The sequence below is a fragment of the Hyaena hyaena genome, unplaced genomic scaffold (genome assembly GCF_003009895.1).
Source record: "Hyaena hyaena isolate Hyena2069 unplaced genomic scaffold, ASM300989v1 scaffold_428, whole genome shotgun sequence".
NCBI lineage: Eukaryota > Metazoa > Chordata > Mammalia > Carnivora > Hyaenidae > Hyaena > Hyaena hyaena.
Genome location: NW_024081062.1, coordinates 456,142 through 472,305, shown reverse-complemented (window position 1 = coordinate 472,305; position 16,164 = coordinate 456,142). Strand labels below are relative to the sequence as shown.

Here is a 16,164-nt window from a genome sequence, read left to right as displayed (position 1 = left end):
CAGTTGAGCATCCAAATTCGGCTCAGGTCATGATCTTTCTCCCATTTCATTGGTTTGAGCCCTCATCAGGTTCTGTGCTGACAGCTCAGAGCCTGGAGCCTGCTTCAGATTCTGTGTCTCTCTCTCCCTCTGACCCTCCATTGCTTGTGCTCTGTCTCTCTCTGTCTCAAAAATAAATAAAACGTTAAAAAAAATTTTTTTTAATGCCGTGGAAAGATCTCGTATTTTATGTTTTGACTTTTCATTTCCTTTTTGGCATATTTTGATAACTGAGTGTTCTTTATTTTAATGTGAGCAAATATATAAAGAGATTTCATAGCTTATTTGTATCCTGTTTAAAAACTCCTTCCTAGGGGCCCTGGATGGCTCAGTCGGTTAAGTGTCCAACTTCGGCTCAGGTCATGATCTCACAGTTCATGAGTTTGAGCACCACATCCAGCTCTCTGCTGTCAGCACAGAGCCCACTTCAGATCTTCTGTCCCCCTTTCTCTGTGCCACATGTACACTCTCTTACAAATAAACATTAAAAAAAAAATCCTTGGGGCACCTGGGTGGCTCAGTCGGTTAACTGCCTGACTCTTAGCTCAGGTTATCCCACAGTTTGCGAGTTTGAGCCCCTTGTCAGGCTCTGTGCTGGTGGTACAGAGCCTACTTGGATTCTCCTTCTCCCTCTCTCTCTGCTCCTACCTCGCTCACACTGTCAAAAATAAACAAACATTTAAAAAAAAATCCTAGCTACTGGGGTGCTTGGGTGGCTCAGTCAGCTAAGCGTCTGACTTTTAATCTCAGCTCAGGTCTTGATCTCAGGGATGTGAGTTCAAGGCCCACATTGGGCTCCACATAGGGCATGAAGCCTACTTTAAAAAAATCCTTCCCTAGCTTGAGGTCATAAAGTTATGCCTTACATCTTCTTCCAAAAGATACAGTTTTGCCTCTCACAGAATTCTTTTTGTGGTAAGGGTAGACATCTAATTTTTCTTCTATGTGGATGAACTGTTTTTCTCAGAGCCATTACTGCATAATTTGTCCTTTCTCTATACTCCTGTCATAACTACTTCTAACATTTTACTATCTTTTCAGCAGGTTTTTGGTAAATACCCTTTTACCAGGTTAAGTAAGCTCTCTCCACTGCTTGGCTAAGAGTTTTTACAATGAATGGGCGCTGAGTATTTTCACTGCTTTGTCTGCATTTATTGAGATGAACATACAGATTCTGCACCTTTAACCTTTCTAGGTGGTACACGTATCTCAAAGTTTCCTAATGCTAAATAATCCATCTGTTCCCGTGAAAAATCTCTATTTGGAGTGCCTGGGTGGCTCAGTTAGTTAAGTGTCTGACTTCGGCTCAGGTCATGATCTCGCAGTTCGTGCGTTCGAGCCCCGCATCAGGCTCTGTTCTGACAGCTCAGAGCCTGGAGCCTGTTTCGGATTCTGTGTGTCTCTCTCTCTCTGACCCTCCCCTGCTCACATTGTCTCTCTCTCTCTCTCTCTCTCACAAATAAGTAAAAAACATTAAATATTTTTTAAAAAAAGAAAAGAAAAATCTCTATCATGATGCATTCACTATGTTTAGGTAATTCTGGATTACATTTTCTAATGCTTTGTTTAGGATGTTTACATTTCTGTTCATGGGTGATACAGGCCTGCAAGTTTTCTTTCTTGTATTTTCCTTGAAGGTTCTGATACTCAGTTTTAATAGAATCACTGTGTTGGTACATGATCTCCTAATGATCTGTTACTCGTTTGATAGACCTCAACTTAAAAGTAACAGGGGGCACCTGGGTGGCTCAGTCAGTTAAGCATCTGACTTTGGCTCAGGTCATGATCTCACGGTTCGTGGATTCAAGCCCCACGTCAGCCTCTGTGCTGACAGCTCAGAGCCTGGAGCCTGCTTCACATTCTGTGTCTCCCTCTCTCTCTACACACTCACCCCCCCCCCCGTCTCATACTCTCTCTGTCTCTCTCAAAAATAAACAAACAAACAAAAAAGTAACAGGGCCTGACACTTTCTTTGTGTAACTTTGTTCAGATTTATTTTGGGGAATTATTTTTAGGACTGTTGTTACTTGGAGAATGCGATGGTCTAAAGGTTTGTGCCCCTTCAGTATTCATGTTGACATCCTAACCCCAAAAGTGACAGCACTAGGGAGGTGGGGCCTTTGGGAGGTGACTGTCATGTGGGTGGAGCCTCATGAATGCAATTGGTGCCCTAAGAGGCCTCAGAGAGCTCCCTCACCCCTTCCGCCATGTGAGGACACACGAAGGCGCCAGCTACGAACCAGGAAGAGGGTTCTCAGCAGAACACAACCATGCTGGTGCCTTGTCCCTGGACTTTCTGGCCTCAGAACTGTGGGAAATAAGTTTCAGTTGTTTATAAGCCACCCAGCCTGTGGTATTTTTTTATGGCAACCTAAAGGGACTAAGACAGGGAAGTCATATTTTCCTAGAAATTGCCCCAGAAATTAGAGACGGTGAAAGAATGGTTGTGGTGGCGGTGCCTGTGGTGGGGGGTGCCTGGGTGGCTCAATCAGTTAAGCATCCGACTTCAGCTCAGGTCATGATCTCACAGTTTGTGGGTTCGAGTCCCATGTCAGGCTCTGTGCTGACAGCTAAGCTTAGAGCCTGGAGCCTGCTTCTGATTCTGTGTCCCCCTCTCTCTCTCACCCTCCCCTGCTCACACTGTCTCTCTCTCTCTCCAGAAATAAATTAAAAAGAAAAAAAAAAAAGAATGGTTGTGGGGAAAGGGACACTGCAGTGAAGGATTAAATGACCCAGACAAGTCTGCTCCTCCTAAGTCTGAAATAGTAACACTGATTAGTTGGTCCCAGGAAGCAGAAATTAAATTCAAGGTTTGCTTTAGCTCTGTCTCCACCCCCAAAAGTACCTTTCCTGAGGTGTTTTTATTTTTTATTTATTTATTTTTTAAATGTTTTATTTATTTCTAGGAGAGAGAGAGACAGCGTGAACAGGGGAGGGTCAGAGAGAGAGGGAGTCACAGACTGAAACAGGCTCCAGGCTCCGAGCTGGCAGTCAGCAGAGAGCCCGACGCGGGGCCCGAACCCACGAACCGCGAGATCATGACCTAAGCGAAAGTCGGACGCTTAACCGACTAAGCCACCCAGGCACCCCTGTTTTTATTTTTTTTAACTCTTTGACAAAGAGAAAGAAACTTGTCCTCACTTGTCGTCATTGTCTTTTTTTTTTTTTTTTTTAAACAAAATAGGCATTTCAGTCCTTAAGTGCTTGCCAACTCCTGAAAACACCGGGCAAAAACTAGACATGTTGCTTTAGTAAAGTTGAACAATTTTAGTTTGACCTGGGAGATAACTGTTTATGTTGCTGGAATTATTACTCACATTTTAGAAATGCTGAAACATGCTAACTTGTTGAAGGGCATTAACGGTCCATTTACTGAACTCAGAGCCTGAATTTTTGTCTAGTGGCCCTTGGAGTGTGGGATGGAGTCAAAGTTACCTGGTTCATCTTCCCTCCAGGTGGGATGGAGGGTGAACCATGCTGTGCCTGGGCCTTCTTGGTGGATGGTAACCAGAGAGTTCTATGAAGCAGGCACAGCCGGGGAGCCCAGAGTCATGTTCCTATGGCTACATTTTCAGATACCTGTTCACATTTATCAGTAGATTAACTTGCAAAAGCAGTCGTTGTCTGAATAAACTTTAATTCAGGTAATCACTTTCAGATAAAACCAAGTGAAATACCATGTACTTTGTGACTTAAAGTGACTCCAGATCTGCTTCAGAGTTTGGAACAGTCAGGGAGAAAACTCACAGGACTGTAAGCCCACAGAGTTTACAGAGTGATTTTCTTTCAGGTAAATGACTTGGAAAGCAGAAAAGAAACAACACAAAAGTTTCCACAACCCCCAAGCACAGAATTGGCTTTGAAACTATTAAAAAAACACATTTTAGCGACAGTGAGGTAGTACAGGTCACCTGCTTACATTTCTTCTCCAAAACATTCTTCTCAGCATAACTGGCTTGCGTAACACTTAAACATAGTTTCAAAAAATAGATTCCCACATTAATCTAAAGTCTGGGTTTTATGGTTGCACTTTTACATAAATCAACATGCTTCCCTGTGACGCTTGCGATACCTGGGGGCCTCTCGTCATGTATCCCCAAGAAGAAGAGAAAAGAATCTTACAAACGCTCTACTCTATAGTCAGTCATGAACTTAAAAGCTATGGGGGAGGGAGGGAGAACATTTTATAGACGTTTTCCTACTATACCTAAGGTTATCTGCATCATGAAGTCTCATTTCATCACTACCCTTCATCACTTTCTGCCCAGGTTGAAGTTTTTGAAATTTAGTATGAAATTAACTTCAGTTGGAAGATTTTCCACATGCGTTTTATTTACAGTTTCTCTCCAGTGTGAGTCCTCTGGTGATTGGTAAGGGATGAGCTCTGACTAAAAGCCTTGCCACATTCTTTACATTTATAAGGCTTCTCTCCTGTATGAATCCTCATGTGTGTCATGAGGGAGGAGCTCTGTCTGAAGGCTTTCCCACATACTTTACAGTTAAATGGTTTCTCTCCAGTATGAATTCTCTGGTGCTGAATGAGAGCTGAGCTTTGGTTGAAAGCTTTTTCACAGTCATTACATTTATAAGGTTTCTCTCCAGTATGAATTTTTCGATGAGTATTAACTGCTGAGTGGGAACTAAAGGCTTTTCCGCATTCTTTACAGTTGTACGGTTTCTCTCCGGTATGGATTCTGTTGTGTATGTTAAGCCGTGAAATCCAGGAGAAGGCCTTCCCACATTCATTGCATTTGTAGGGTTTTTCTCCTGTATGAATTCTTTGATGCTGTATCAGAGCAGAGCTTTGGCTGAAGGCTTTCCCACATTCTTTACATGCATAAGGTTTTTCACCAGTGTGAATTCTCTGATGTATAATAAGGGCTGAGTGGTAACTGAATACTTTCCCACACTCATTACAATTAAAGGGTTTCTCTCCAGTATGAATTCTATGATGTCTACTTAGCCGCGATATTGAGGTAAAGGCTTTCCCACACTGACTACATTCGTAAGGTTTCTCTCCAGTGTGAATCCTGTGATGCTGAATGAGAGAGGAGCACTGGCTAAAGGCTCTCCCACATTCATTACACTTATAGGGCTTTTCTCCAGTATGAATCCGTTGGTGATTATTCAGGGATGAACTTCCTTTAAATGTCTTGCCACACTCATTGCACTTATAGGGTCTCTCTCCAGTGTGCATTCTCTGATGTCCGATGAGCGAGGTGGTGAAACTGAAGGCTTTCCCACATTCGCCGCATATGTAAGGCTTCTCTCCCGTGTGAACTCGCAGGTGCTGAGTGAGAGATGAGCTTTGGCTGAAAGCTTTCCGACATTCCTTGCATTTATAGAGCTTCTCTCCTGTGTGGATTCTCTGGTGTTTACTCAGGGAAGAACTGTGGAGGAAGATTTTCCCACAGATGTTACATTTGTAACATTTGCGTACTGCGTTGACTCCCAGTTGTTTAAACAGAATGGAATACTGCTGTGAATGGGGTTTCCTTCCCCTGGAAACAAGTCGGGGTTTTCTAATAAGGGAAGACTTCAGGCTGAGGTTTTTCCCCAGCTCGATACTCGCAAAGCTCCTCTCTCTCAGGTATGTGTTCTTGATGGTAACTAGGAATTTCCGGAAAGGTTTGTTCTTTTTGCCTTGCTGCTTCTCTAGCTTGTCCTCGTTTACATAGGTCTTCCCCATCCTGAAGTCAAAAGGACTGTCACCTAGGAGTTTATTCATTACTGCCTGATTGTCTTCTTCAGAAATTGCAGTTTCAAACAAGCTCTCCCATCCTAAAATAAAGAAAACAGGTTAAGTCTCCCTTGCACGGAGGACAAAGCAAAGTGCTATCAAAATATACAAGGATTGCTAACACATATGCCCTTAAAGTCTTAGGAAAGGGATGGGGAGAAAGAAGGGCAAGAGAAAGAGGCAGGGTGGGAGAGGGTGAGGACACCTGCATGTAGGCGAGCTGAGGAACTCAGAGAAGCCCCTCTGACAAGAGGAGCCAGGCCCGCTCTAGTAACAAAGCTCTGGGTGGGAGGGTACAAGGCACTGGCAAGTGCGGCACGTTGTTTTATTCCTCAGCTTCCTCTCCCATGGCAGCCATCACTGCCCTCGAAGTCCATGAGAGAACTGCAGAGGGGCTCGAAGTAAAAACTGGAAGAGCTACTGGCCCTAAGAAGCTCTCTGAAACACAGGACCTCTATCAGTTCTGTTCCGGAACTCATATGAGGGCTATTCATGGTGTTATGATGGACATTTACTCACTCACTCAAGCAGTATTCACTGACTGCCCACCATGCACAGGTCAAGATGAGGATTACGGGGTACATATCAGACAAGAATCCAGTTTTCACAAGGTTTACATTCTAGCAGCAGGATATTGACAATGATCAACTGAATAAATGATGAGAAGTAAGAAAGCAAACAAAAACAAGGTGATATGCAGTAAGAGCAAACAAGCTGCATGGTAAGAAAGTAAAAATAAAGATGAGATCTGGGTGTGCCTTATTGGCTCAGTCAGTTAAGTATCTGACTTGATTCTGGCTCAGGTCATGATCTCATGGTTCGTGAGATCGAGTCCCATGTCAGGCTCTGTGCGGACAGCATGGAACCTGCTTGGGAATCTCCTCCCTCTCTCTCTGTCCTTTGCCTGCTCACACACTCTCTCAAAATAAATAAACACAAAAAATATATATATGAGATCTAAATAACAAGAGCTGCCATGCAAAAATGTGGGCATAAAGATGATTCTAGTCAGGAAAAACAGCTAGCACAAAAGCCGTAAGGCAAGAGTAAGCTCTGAGTGTTCAAAGAGCCTAGAGAAGTCCAGGAGTCTTGCCTAAGCAAGAGGGAACAAGAAGACAGTGTAAGGAAAGAGGTAGGCAGGAGCCTTATCACGTGTGGTCTTGTAAGATACACAATGACATTTGAAATTTCTTCTGAAGATCGCTGGGGGTTGGGGAGGCATGGCAGTTTTGTTTAAAAAGGATCACGGGGCACCTGGGGGCTCAGTCAGTTAAGCACCCAACTTCAGCTCAGGTCATGATCTCACAATCCATGGTTTCAAGCCCCGCTTCGGGCTCTGTGCTGACAGCTCGGAGCCTGGAGCCTGCTTCGGATTCTGTGTCGCCCTCCCTGCCACTATCCCATTCGTGCTCTGTCTCTCTCAAAAGTATGAAAAAAACCTCTTTCTTTTTCTTTTAAATAAAAAGGATCACAACGGTGTGTGACAAATGGACTGTGATTGGGAGTGGGGGAAACAAGGGCAGACGCAGAGCAGCCACTTAGGAGACTGGATGCCTGTGCACTGACACAGCAGGGGACGTGGGCACATTCGTGACATTCTGAAGGCAGAGTTGACAAATGTCCTCAACCTATGAAGAGGATGTACGGAGTAGATGAAAGAGAGGACTTGAGAACGACGTCCAGCTTCTGGCCTGGGCAGCTCGAGGGAGACTGGTGCCGTATAACGACATGGAGCATACTGGAAGTGGGGTGCATGCTTGAGAATAATTTTCAGTCCACTTTTTGATCACTTACGAAACAGTGGAATCATTGCTTCAAATAGAATGAATGTATTTTATGGAAGAGCTTTTATTTTCTTAAAAAGAAGATATATAATCACTGTAAGAAAATTGAAAACACAAAACACTATAAATACAGAAATAGATTTCACCCATAAACACAACATACAAACATGATCATTGCTAGACACGGAATTTTGCTCACCAGAGTTTTGGGGGATATGAGAAAACACTTGTACTTAAAAAATAAAAATGAGCTGAAACTACACTGCCCCCTATCCCCTCTTAAAAAAATTGTGGGCTTCTCTCCATGTCAACAAATGAAGGTTGATGCTATCGTGTCAATTTTTTTAAAGTTTATTTATTTTTGAAGGAGAGAGAAGAGCGTGAGTGGGAGAGGAGCAGAGAGAGAGAGGGAGACACAGAATTCGAAGCAGGCTCCAGGCTCTGAGCTGTCAGCATGGAGCATGATGCAGGGCTCAAACCCACAAACCATGAGATCATGAACTGAGCCGAAGTCGGATGCTCAACCGACTGAATCACCCTGGCGCCCCGAGACTATATATAATCTGTTTCTCTCTCTCTTTTTCTCTATGTTTCTCTTTCCCTCATGCACAAATCCACTCAAACAAATGTTCACAACCTGAATGGATAAACAGTAAAATATCAGCAAAGGTTTATCATGGTTGGTTAGCAAAATATCAACTTTTTTTTCTTCTCATTTCTACAATACCATGTATACCCTGTATAAATTAAAAGTAGTTAATTTTTTTTTTAATGTTTATAAAAGACAAACACAGGCAATTTGATACTAATGATTTCTTTACCAACCAGAAAGCTCAGAGACAAATCTGAAATTCACCCATGGCTACCACTCTGGTCCTTACCACAAACATATTTATTTTCTAAGGTTCTGACTGAACTTCTATTTTACTTTATCATTATTCTTACAGTTAGCTTCTTTCAATTCTTGGTGAAATGTGGCAGAATATATGTTACTGTGTAGTAGAAAAAAAGATTCCTGAAGTGAAAAAAAAAAAAAAAAAAGACTTGGCCCTTCAAAGCAAAGGGCCCTGTGAAGCCAAATAACAATATTAAAACAAAACTCCTTGATACAACCTAATGAATCTTATGAATTCTAAAAATAAGAATATCCCATAATATTCTAGACAGAAGACCCCCAAAAGAGGGATAAAATGGCTTTCTACACAGAATATATGGGGAAAAGAAACTAACAGAGGACTTTTTATCAATAACTCTCAATGCTCGACACGAGAGCAAAGCATGAAGGGAAGAAAATTGACGCAAGAATTCCACACCTATAATTCTCACAGGAGAGATCATAATGCTAGACATGCACAAATACAGCACACACGAACCTTTCTAAAAACATTATTCACGAAAATAGTCTAGTCAAACCAAAGGGAAAAATCGGGAGGACAAGGCTCATGAATGCAAACACAGGACTGAGCCCTGCCCCTGAGAGAAATAAACCCTGCATAAATAGCAGAGCAAAGGAGAGACCCACCCTCTGGTGCTGGAACCAAAGACAAAACAGAACAAAAGAAATCAAAGGCCAACAAAACAAAATAAAACAAAGCAGAATCCACCTCCTAAGAACAACAAAAACAAAAACAAAGACAAAGCAGAAAAGCAAGTAAGAGTTTATATACCCAGCAAACCATAGCGTTTTAGAGACTGAGAAGTATGTCCTGGCAAGCGGGGCTGGAACGTAGTATTTTGAATATTTCCCCACAAAAGATTTAGGAGAATGCCATATTGAGTATCTGCAAACCTTCTGCCTATATTTGATTTTTCTCTCTCTCATGTAGTACATAAATACACGTACATCTGCTTTCTCTTTTTAGCTGAACCATACATAAGTTGCAGATCAAAAAAAAGTCAAACAAAAATGCAAGATGGAGCAATGAGGGATATATTGTAGTGACAGAAGATTTGTTCAAATCACAAAGAGAAGATAATTTAAGAAAATAATCAGTCCAGGGGCACCTGGGTGGCTGTTGGTCTCTCTCTCAAAAAAATGAATAAACAAAAAAACATTTTTCTTTTTAATCACAAATGATGACTGATACAAGTGGGGCCCTCCTGGGAGAATTCGACTCTCCCTCCGAACCTTCAAATCAAGGACTCAAAAAGGTGGAGGGAGAGAGGCCACGCCCTTCCCAGCATTTCCCACGTGGCCTGGCACACCCAGGAGGACCCTGGTCAGTGTCTCCTGAGCATGGGCTCTGCGCTGACCGGCAGCACCCAGGCGGTAAGAAAATGCTATGCCCGTTTCCCAATCATGTCACTCACCTCCGCAGGGGCCTTGAGAAACTCCATTTTCCACCATCCAGGGGTCTTCCCCTTGCTGTAACCGGAAGATAACCTTTGGTTTGGAAAACAGAATTCCTGTTCGTGAGCAAGGAGAAGAGAATGAGTCCGGGGTGCAGGCATGAGCAGCCATCCTGACACCCACGTCCAGCCCTGGGGCTCCACAGCAGGGTACAGTGGTTCTGAGAGGGCCTTAAATTCCTGTCGCAGAGGACGGCAGGGCACTGGCACTCCTCTACACGGGCACCTCCTGGGAGATCCAGGGGGACAGAGTCTGGGGTGAAAGAACCGCAAAGGCACACAAAGAATGCCCGTGACCGACTCTACCAAACCGAGAGCTTGGCTGACAGTGGCGGGGGACAGCTACCTCCGGCTGAACCTGGCCACACCCTCCAAGTGTCCTCCTCGGGGAGGGTGCCCAGATGCTCCCCCCCAGCAGGTTCTACATCACCAGGGGAGGTCCTTACCCAGGGAGACCAGGGTGCCGTAGTTCTCCAGCATCACCTCCCGGTACAGGGTTCTCTGCGCCGAGTCCAGGCGCAGCCACTCGTCCCGGCTGAAGAACACTGCCACGTCCCTGAACGTCACGGTCACCTGCAATGACAAACCCACTCCTGCTCACCCGGGACCATCGTCCCAAAGGGATGACTGAGCGGCCAGGTCACCACGCAGGTCCTGAGCATGTGGAGCCGAGTCCTCGGCCACCTCATGTGACTGAGCACATGCCTATTCCATACCTGCTGGGAAGGATGCACCGTACCCCCAGGAAGGTAAGGCACAGCGGCCGAACGGGAGAAGCACTTGAAATCATTCCACTAAATCACAACAGCAGAAACACAGGACTTGGGACGTGGACGTGTGCGATCACCGATACCGAACGCCCATTTTCCAGCTGAGACCTGGGACTCGGACATTAGAAGGAGGCCCCAGCAGCTCACTCAGGGAGGAACAGGGGAGCCCAGATTCTGTCCTCACCTTGGGCTTCTCTGTGTCCTGGGCCAAAGGACACGGACATTCACAGGCATAGCTTTGTCAGGAGAGGGCCCAGGGTGGGGGGCCGCAGGACCTTTCAACAAGAGCCAGGTGAGAAGGCTGTGGGTGGGACACCCCCTCTCTGCCCTGGAAGTGGAAGCCATTGTTCTTCTACCTTTTTTCTTGCTGCCCTGCAAGTCACCTCTCTTATACCCCTTTCTTTTCCTATTAAAAAATCTTTTGTTGGAGGCAGAGGGGAGCCTGGGTGGCTCAGTCGGTTAAGTGTCTGACTCCTGGCTCTGGCTCACGTCATGATCTCACAGTTCATGGGTTGGAGCCCCACAATGGACTCTGGGTTGATAGCGTGGGGCCTACTTGGGAGTCTGTCTCTCCTTCTCTCTCTGCCCCTCCCCCACTCACTCTCTTTCTCAAAATAACTTTAAAAACATCCTTTTAAAAAAAGTGAATTAGAAAAGGTCAATAAGCAAAAGGAAAAGAAATGTTTATTCAACTTTCTCCTACCACAGACAAGAGTTGCTAACTTCTTTCTGTATATATGTATGTATGTCTCTCAGAACTTTTTACTTGCTAAGATAGTTCTAGGTTTAAACAACAATGAAGTATTATACAGATATAACTGTATCCCACTCAACATTTTTTACTTGTATAGATGAATTGGTTTACTTAACTAATCTACTAGTGGTTATTTACGTTGTTTCCCGTTGTCACTCTCAGAATGCTGGACTACTGGAAAAGTGTACAGAACATACTTCCTTAGGACACATTTCTAGAGGTAGAAATGTCCGGTCACAGCCTGCTTTCTCTCGACCATCCCTCAAACCCAGAAAGGCGGTCACAAGGTCAGATATTCTCTGACCTGTAAAGGCAAACACAAATTAGAAATAAGAAGCTACTGAAAATAAGGGAGAAGACTCTCACTACCTCCTCTGCTTTTTTTCTGAGTTTCTTCCTCATCCTTTTACACGTGCCGGTGCCCACTTCTCCAAGCGGCATATGTTCTAAGACCCCCAGGGGGTGCCTAAAACTTGGATAGTGCCGTGCCCTGTATACGCTGTTTTTCCCCTGTAAATACAAACCTATAATAAGTTTAATTCATAAATTCGGCATAGTAAGAGATCACAGTAGCTAACGATAAAATAGAACAATTATAACAATATCCTGTAGCAAAAGCTATGTGAACGTACTCTCGCCCTCTCAAAACATCTTACTGTCCCGTATGGACCCTTCTTCTGCTCGTAATGATATTGTCACTGGCTAGACCCCAAGACCTGGCCTTTAGTGCCCACCTGCTTAAACTCACTGACCTCGGTCCCACATTTTTCCTTAAACTCCTTCCAGCTTCTCTCTTAACTCAGGCAAATGGCAAGCAAAACCGCCCCTCCAGCAATAGCGACCGCCCTACAAGACTGTCCAGCCGGCCCAGACCTCCCAGGCCAGTCTGAGCTTAAGCCCCTCACTCATGCCTGCACGGACAGACTATGGGGTGTCCTCCAGAATGACAGACAATTACCCTCACCTCATTAGAATAGTACACTTTCCCGCCTCACTTGCATAACAAACAATGTGTGCACAGGCCTGTTTCCTTATGGTGCAGGCTTCACCCTGTGCCCGCCTCTACACACCTCTACGTGCCCCGACAAGGATCCTCTTTTTAAATATTCACCTCAGCCCTCAGTGAAAGGAACCAGTGCACCCTGGCTTGGGGAGTCACGCCTCTGGAAGTTATTCTTTGTGGTCTCCTTACTTGCTGCAAATAAAGTGTCCTTCGTGCCTCATCTCACCTGGTGTAGCTTCTATCTGTGACTCGCCCGGGAGCGAACTCACGGTGGTCTGGTTACAACACGGGAGGATAAAATGCCCACATGAGATGAGTTGAGTATGGTGCAGACTTTGTGCTTTGCGATGCACTGCACAGCTACTACCAACTCTGACCTTGGGGTGATGTGTCCAAAGGCAAGTCATCTTGTGGCTGAAACTGCAGCGAGGGAAACTGTGGACGGCGGCACTACCGTAAGTCTTTTCAACAGCTCATGATCTCACGGTTCGTGAATTTGAGCCTGGTGTCGGGCACGGTCAGTGCAGAGCCTGCTTGGGACTCTCCCCCTCTCTCTCTGCCCCTCCCTCACTCACGCTCTCCCAGACTACAGCAGATAATACATACACCATATAAAATATGTGCCAATCAGCCATTATTGGCAAGGCTTCCAGCCAATAATAGGTAGGCTATTAGTAGTTAAAGTTTTTGGAGGAGTTAAAAGTTATATGTGAATTTCCCATTTGCAACAACATGGATGGAATTAGAGTGTATAATGCAAGGGAAATAAGTCAGTCAGAGAAAGACAAACACCATTATGATTTCACTCATATGTGGAATTTAGGAAACAAGACCGATGAACACGGGGGAAGGGGGAAAAAAAGAGAGGGAGGCAAACCATAAGACACTCTTAACTCTAGAGCACTCACTGAGGGTGGATGGAGGAGGTGGGCAGAGGATGGGCTAAGTGGGCGACGGGGCATAGGCGATAGGAGGGAACCTGCGATGAGCACTGGGTGTTTTATGTCAATGATGAATCACTAAATTCTTCTCATGAAACCTATATTACACTACAGGTTAACTAACTAAAATTTAAATAAAAACTTAAAAGTAAAAGTTATATGTAGATTTCTGGGGGCCTGGGGACGCAGGAAGGGTCAGAGCCTGAGCCCTTATGTTAGAGTAGGCAGCTAGTTAGGTCCTATCGGATACCAGGAGGCCAGCAACGAGGAAGTCATGGCCAGCTATCAGGAAAGTCAGAGGCCTGTCCTGGCAGTACTCCCCAAGAAGCCAGATGAAGTCAGACAGGCCCAAGAAGATAAAGGATGCCAGGACAGGAAACCCCTGAGCAAATTAGGAAGAAAAAGCTTGAAACCCTGTATTCCTGTCCCAAGTAGAATATCCCTAGTTAAAAACTATAAATAAAAGATATAAACCCAGGGGCATCTGGGTGGCTTGGCCGGTTAAGAGTCCGACTTTGCTCAGGTCATGATCTCACCACTTGTGGGTTCGCGCTCTGTTCTGACAGCTCAGAGCCTGGAGCCTGCTTCAGATTCTGTGTCTCCATCTTTCTCTGCCCCCTCCCCATTCATGCTCTCTCTTTGTCTCTCAAAAATGAATAAAAGTTTTAAAAAATTTTTTCTAAAAGATAAAAACCCAAAACCCAGGATGCAAAGCTCTCTCTTGAGCTTGCCTGCTCTTAACTTGTGAGTATACTTTTCACTTTCATAAACTTTCCTGCTGTGTCACTCATGCACTGTGTTGTGTGTCTGTCCTTGCATACTTTCTTGAAATAAGATCAAGACATTTCAGCGACTCCTTCAGGATGGGCTGGGTCAAGGCAATACTTAAACCCCTGCATTGCTCAAGAGTCAACAGTACTAGGACGTATCTGTGACCACACTTGCTGATTCAGAGGTCTTCTTTCTTGGAACTTCCTAGAAAATCACCTGGACCCCGGACTACTGTAGTTGATTGGCCCTCAGTGCCTTGAGGGTAGAGCCCATACATTTTCTCTTTAAATTCCTAATGCTATAGAAAGAATTATCTGACTTCCCCAAGTTTCCGCCCTTCATAGGGAAAAAACATACCTAGATCCCTCACAGACCTCTGTGTGGGGCACTGGCTTGGGCCTGGGGGCACCACCTAACCAATGAAACGGTGGAGTGGGGAATTCACAATGAGACTGGCGCTGACACTAGAAAAACACTTTCCATCCAAAGTTCCCCTACCAGGCCTTCCGTGGGCTTCGCTGCCTTGTAAACCTCAACAATGGCTTACGCGTGATTGTGATCAGGACCTCTGAGCCAGGAAGGCAGTTCAAGAAAAAAGCCTCCACTCACCGGAGCCTGGGCTGGCAGCAACCTTGTGGCCATTTCTCCCTCCCTGCCGACAGTCCCGAAGAAGGCACCTGAAACAGAGAAAGAAACAGTGAGGTCTCTCCGTCCTGTCTGTACTCCCACCCTCCTTGTGCCTGACTAAATTAGAAATCTCCACACAATGAGCACCCTGCAGAGAGAAGTCAGAGGGAACAAGGTAGCCCAGGCATTCCTGAGTCAGAAGGTCCGTGGGGTCCGTGGGCACGGCCACCAAAACCAGGAGGGGGCAGCAAGCATACTTCCGGTTACTGGGCCTGCTGCCTTTCAGCTAGTGGTTTCTAAATAAGGAGAAATCAAACTAACGAATTAGAACCAACTGATGTACATGAACAGAGTAAAGGGCATTCGTGCTGGGCTCCCAGAGCTGTTCCATTAATGAGAAATAACACAAATATTCCACACATCTGCATTTAAATATTTGGGGCTGTACTATAATAATGTAATTGTAATAAATATATTGTACCTAATGTAACATGCAATTATACATCATGCACAACAACAAAGTACAATAACATGATAGTTAAAATGATTCTTCACATAACATGTCAAGGAAATTGGAGTCCTTTTCAGGAAGAGCCAACCAAAAATTGGCCCTCTCTTCTCTTCCTCTTGGGAATTGTGCTTCCTTCATGAAGAATTATCAAACCTCCTTAAATATAAATGAAAACATTATCCATCCACCTTCCTCTCCTGGCTCGAAACACCACAAGCCTCGAAAGAAAGAGCAACGCTGGCTAGAAATGAACTTAACATTTAGAGAAAAGGGAAGGAACTCAGCAAAAGGACAAAATTAATCTAAACAACAACAATAAAGAGAACAGACAAATCATCCGAGGATTCCCTCTGGGAAAAGTACCGAACAAGCAAAGATGGCAAAAACTGATGAACACAAAATAAAGTTTAAACTCGGAGTGAGATGGGGGCGGGGAGAAAGCGACAAACGCTACCAGCAAAAAACAGCCCCAGGATTCATGGACCCTGCAACAGGGCATAGCTTCTCGCAATCTCGGTTCTGGGGCCATTTCTCCAGGAGCCGTGCCCAAGGCTGGAGCTCAGGCGGTGACAGCTCCGCTTTCCCGGGGTGGGAGGACGCGGGAGTGGAGACCTGTCCGGGCAACGCCTCCTAGCCCGGCCGCGTTCACCTGCTGAGGCCGCCGCGGCTCGGACGCCCAGAGCCGGGACTCGGCTGAGACTCGCGCCGCGACCGGCCCTCTGCCCTGGACCCGCCTCAGGAGCTGTACACCCCGAGCCGGTTCTCACCGGCAGCCACTACCTGAGCCCGCCGCGACGGGGACTCCAAGCGGCCGACCGCACTGGAGACCAGCGGAATACCTAGCCTGGGGACATTTTTCGCCTCCGCCGCCAGGC

The 16,164-nt window shown here is 45.3% G+C and overlaps 1 protein-coding gene across 2 annotated transcripts; it reads right to left on the bottom strand.

Annotated features, from left to right (window-relative positions):
• Nucleotides 1-4,288: 4,288 nt before the first annotated feature.
• ZNF879 (zinc finger protein 879) lies at nt 4,289-16,164 on the bottom strand. 2 transcript variants are annotated; one of them, XM_039252799.1, is made up of 5 exons: nt 16,070-16,164; nt 14,761-14,828; nt 10,359-10,485; nt 9,874-9,969; nt 4,289-5,820 (listed from the first exon to the last, which is right to left on the bottom strand). In XM_039252799.1, exons 2-5 carry the CDS (start codon nt 14,791-14,793, stop codon nt 4,373-4,375), a joined length of 1,704 nt encoding a protein of 567 aa, XP_039108730.1. In that variant the 5' UTR covers nt 14,794-14,828; nt 16,070-16,164; the 3' UTR covers nt 4,289-4,372. The 2 variants fall into 2 exon arrangements, with proteins under 2 accessions (XP_039108730.1, XP_039108731.1); XM_039252800.1 differs by lacking the exons at nt 9,874-9,969; nt 10,359-10,485; nt 14,761-14,828; nt 16,070-16,164 and adding an exon at nt 6,299-6,349.

Coding starts and splice junctions, on each gene's coding strand:
- ZNF879 (XM_039252799.1), bottom strand. CDS start 14,793: ATGGCCACAAGGTTGCTGCCAGCCCAGGCTCCG. Junction 10,486..14,760: donor TGCTGCCAGCCCAGGCTCCG/GTGAGTGGAGGC, acceptor TTGTCATTGCAG/GTGACCGTGACGTTCAGGGA. Junction 9,970..10,358: donor CGGCACCCTGGTCTCCCTGG/GTAAGGACCTCC, acceptor GCTCACGAACAG/GAATTCTGTTTTCCAAACCA.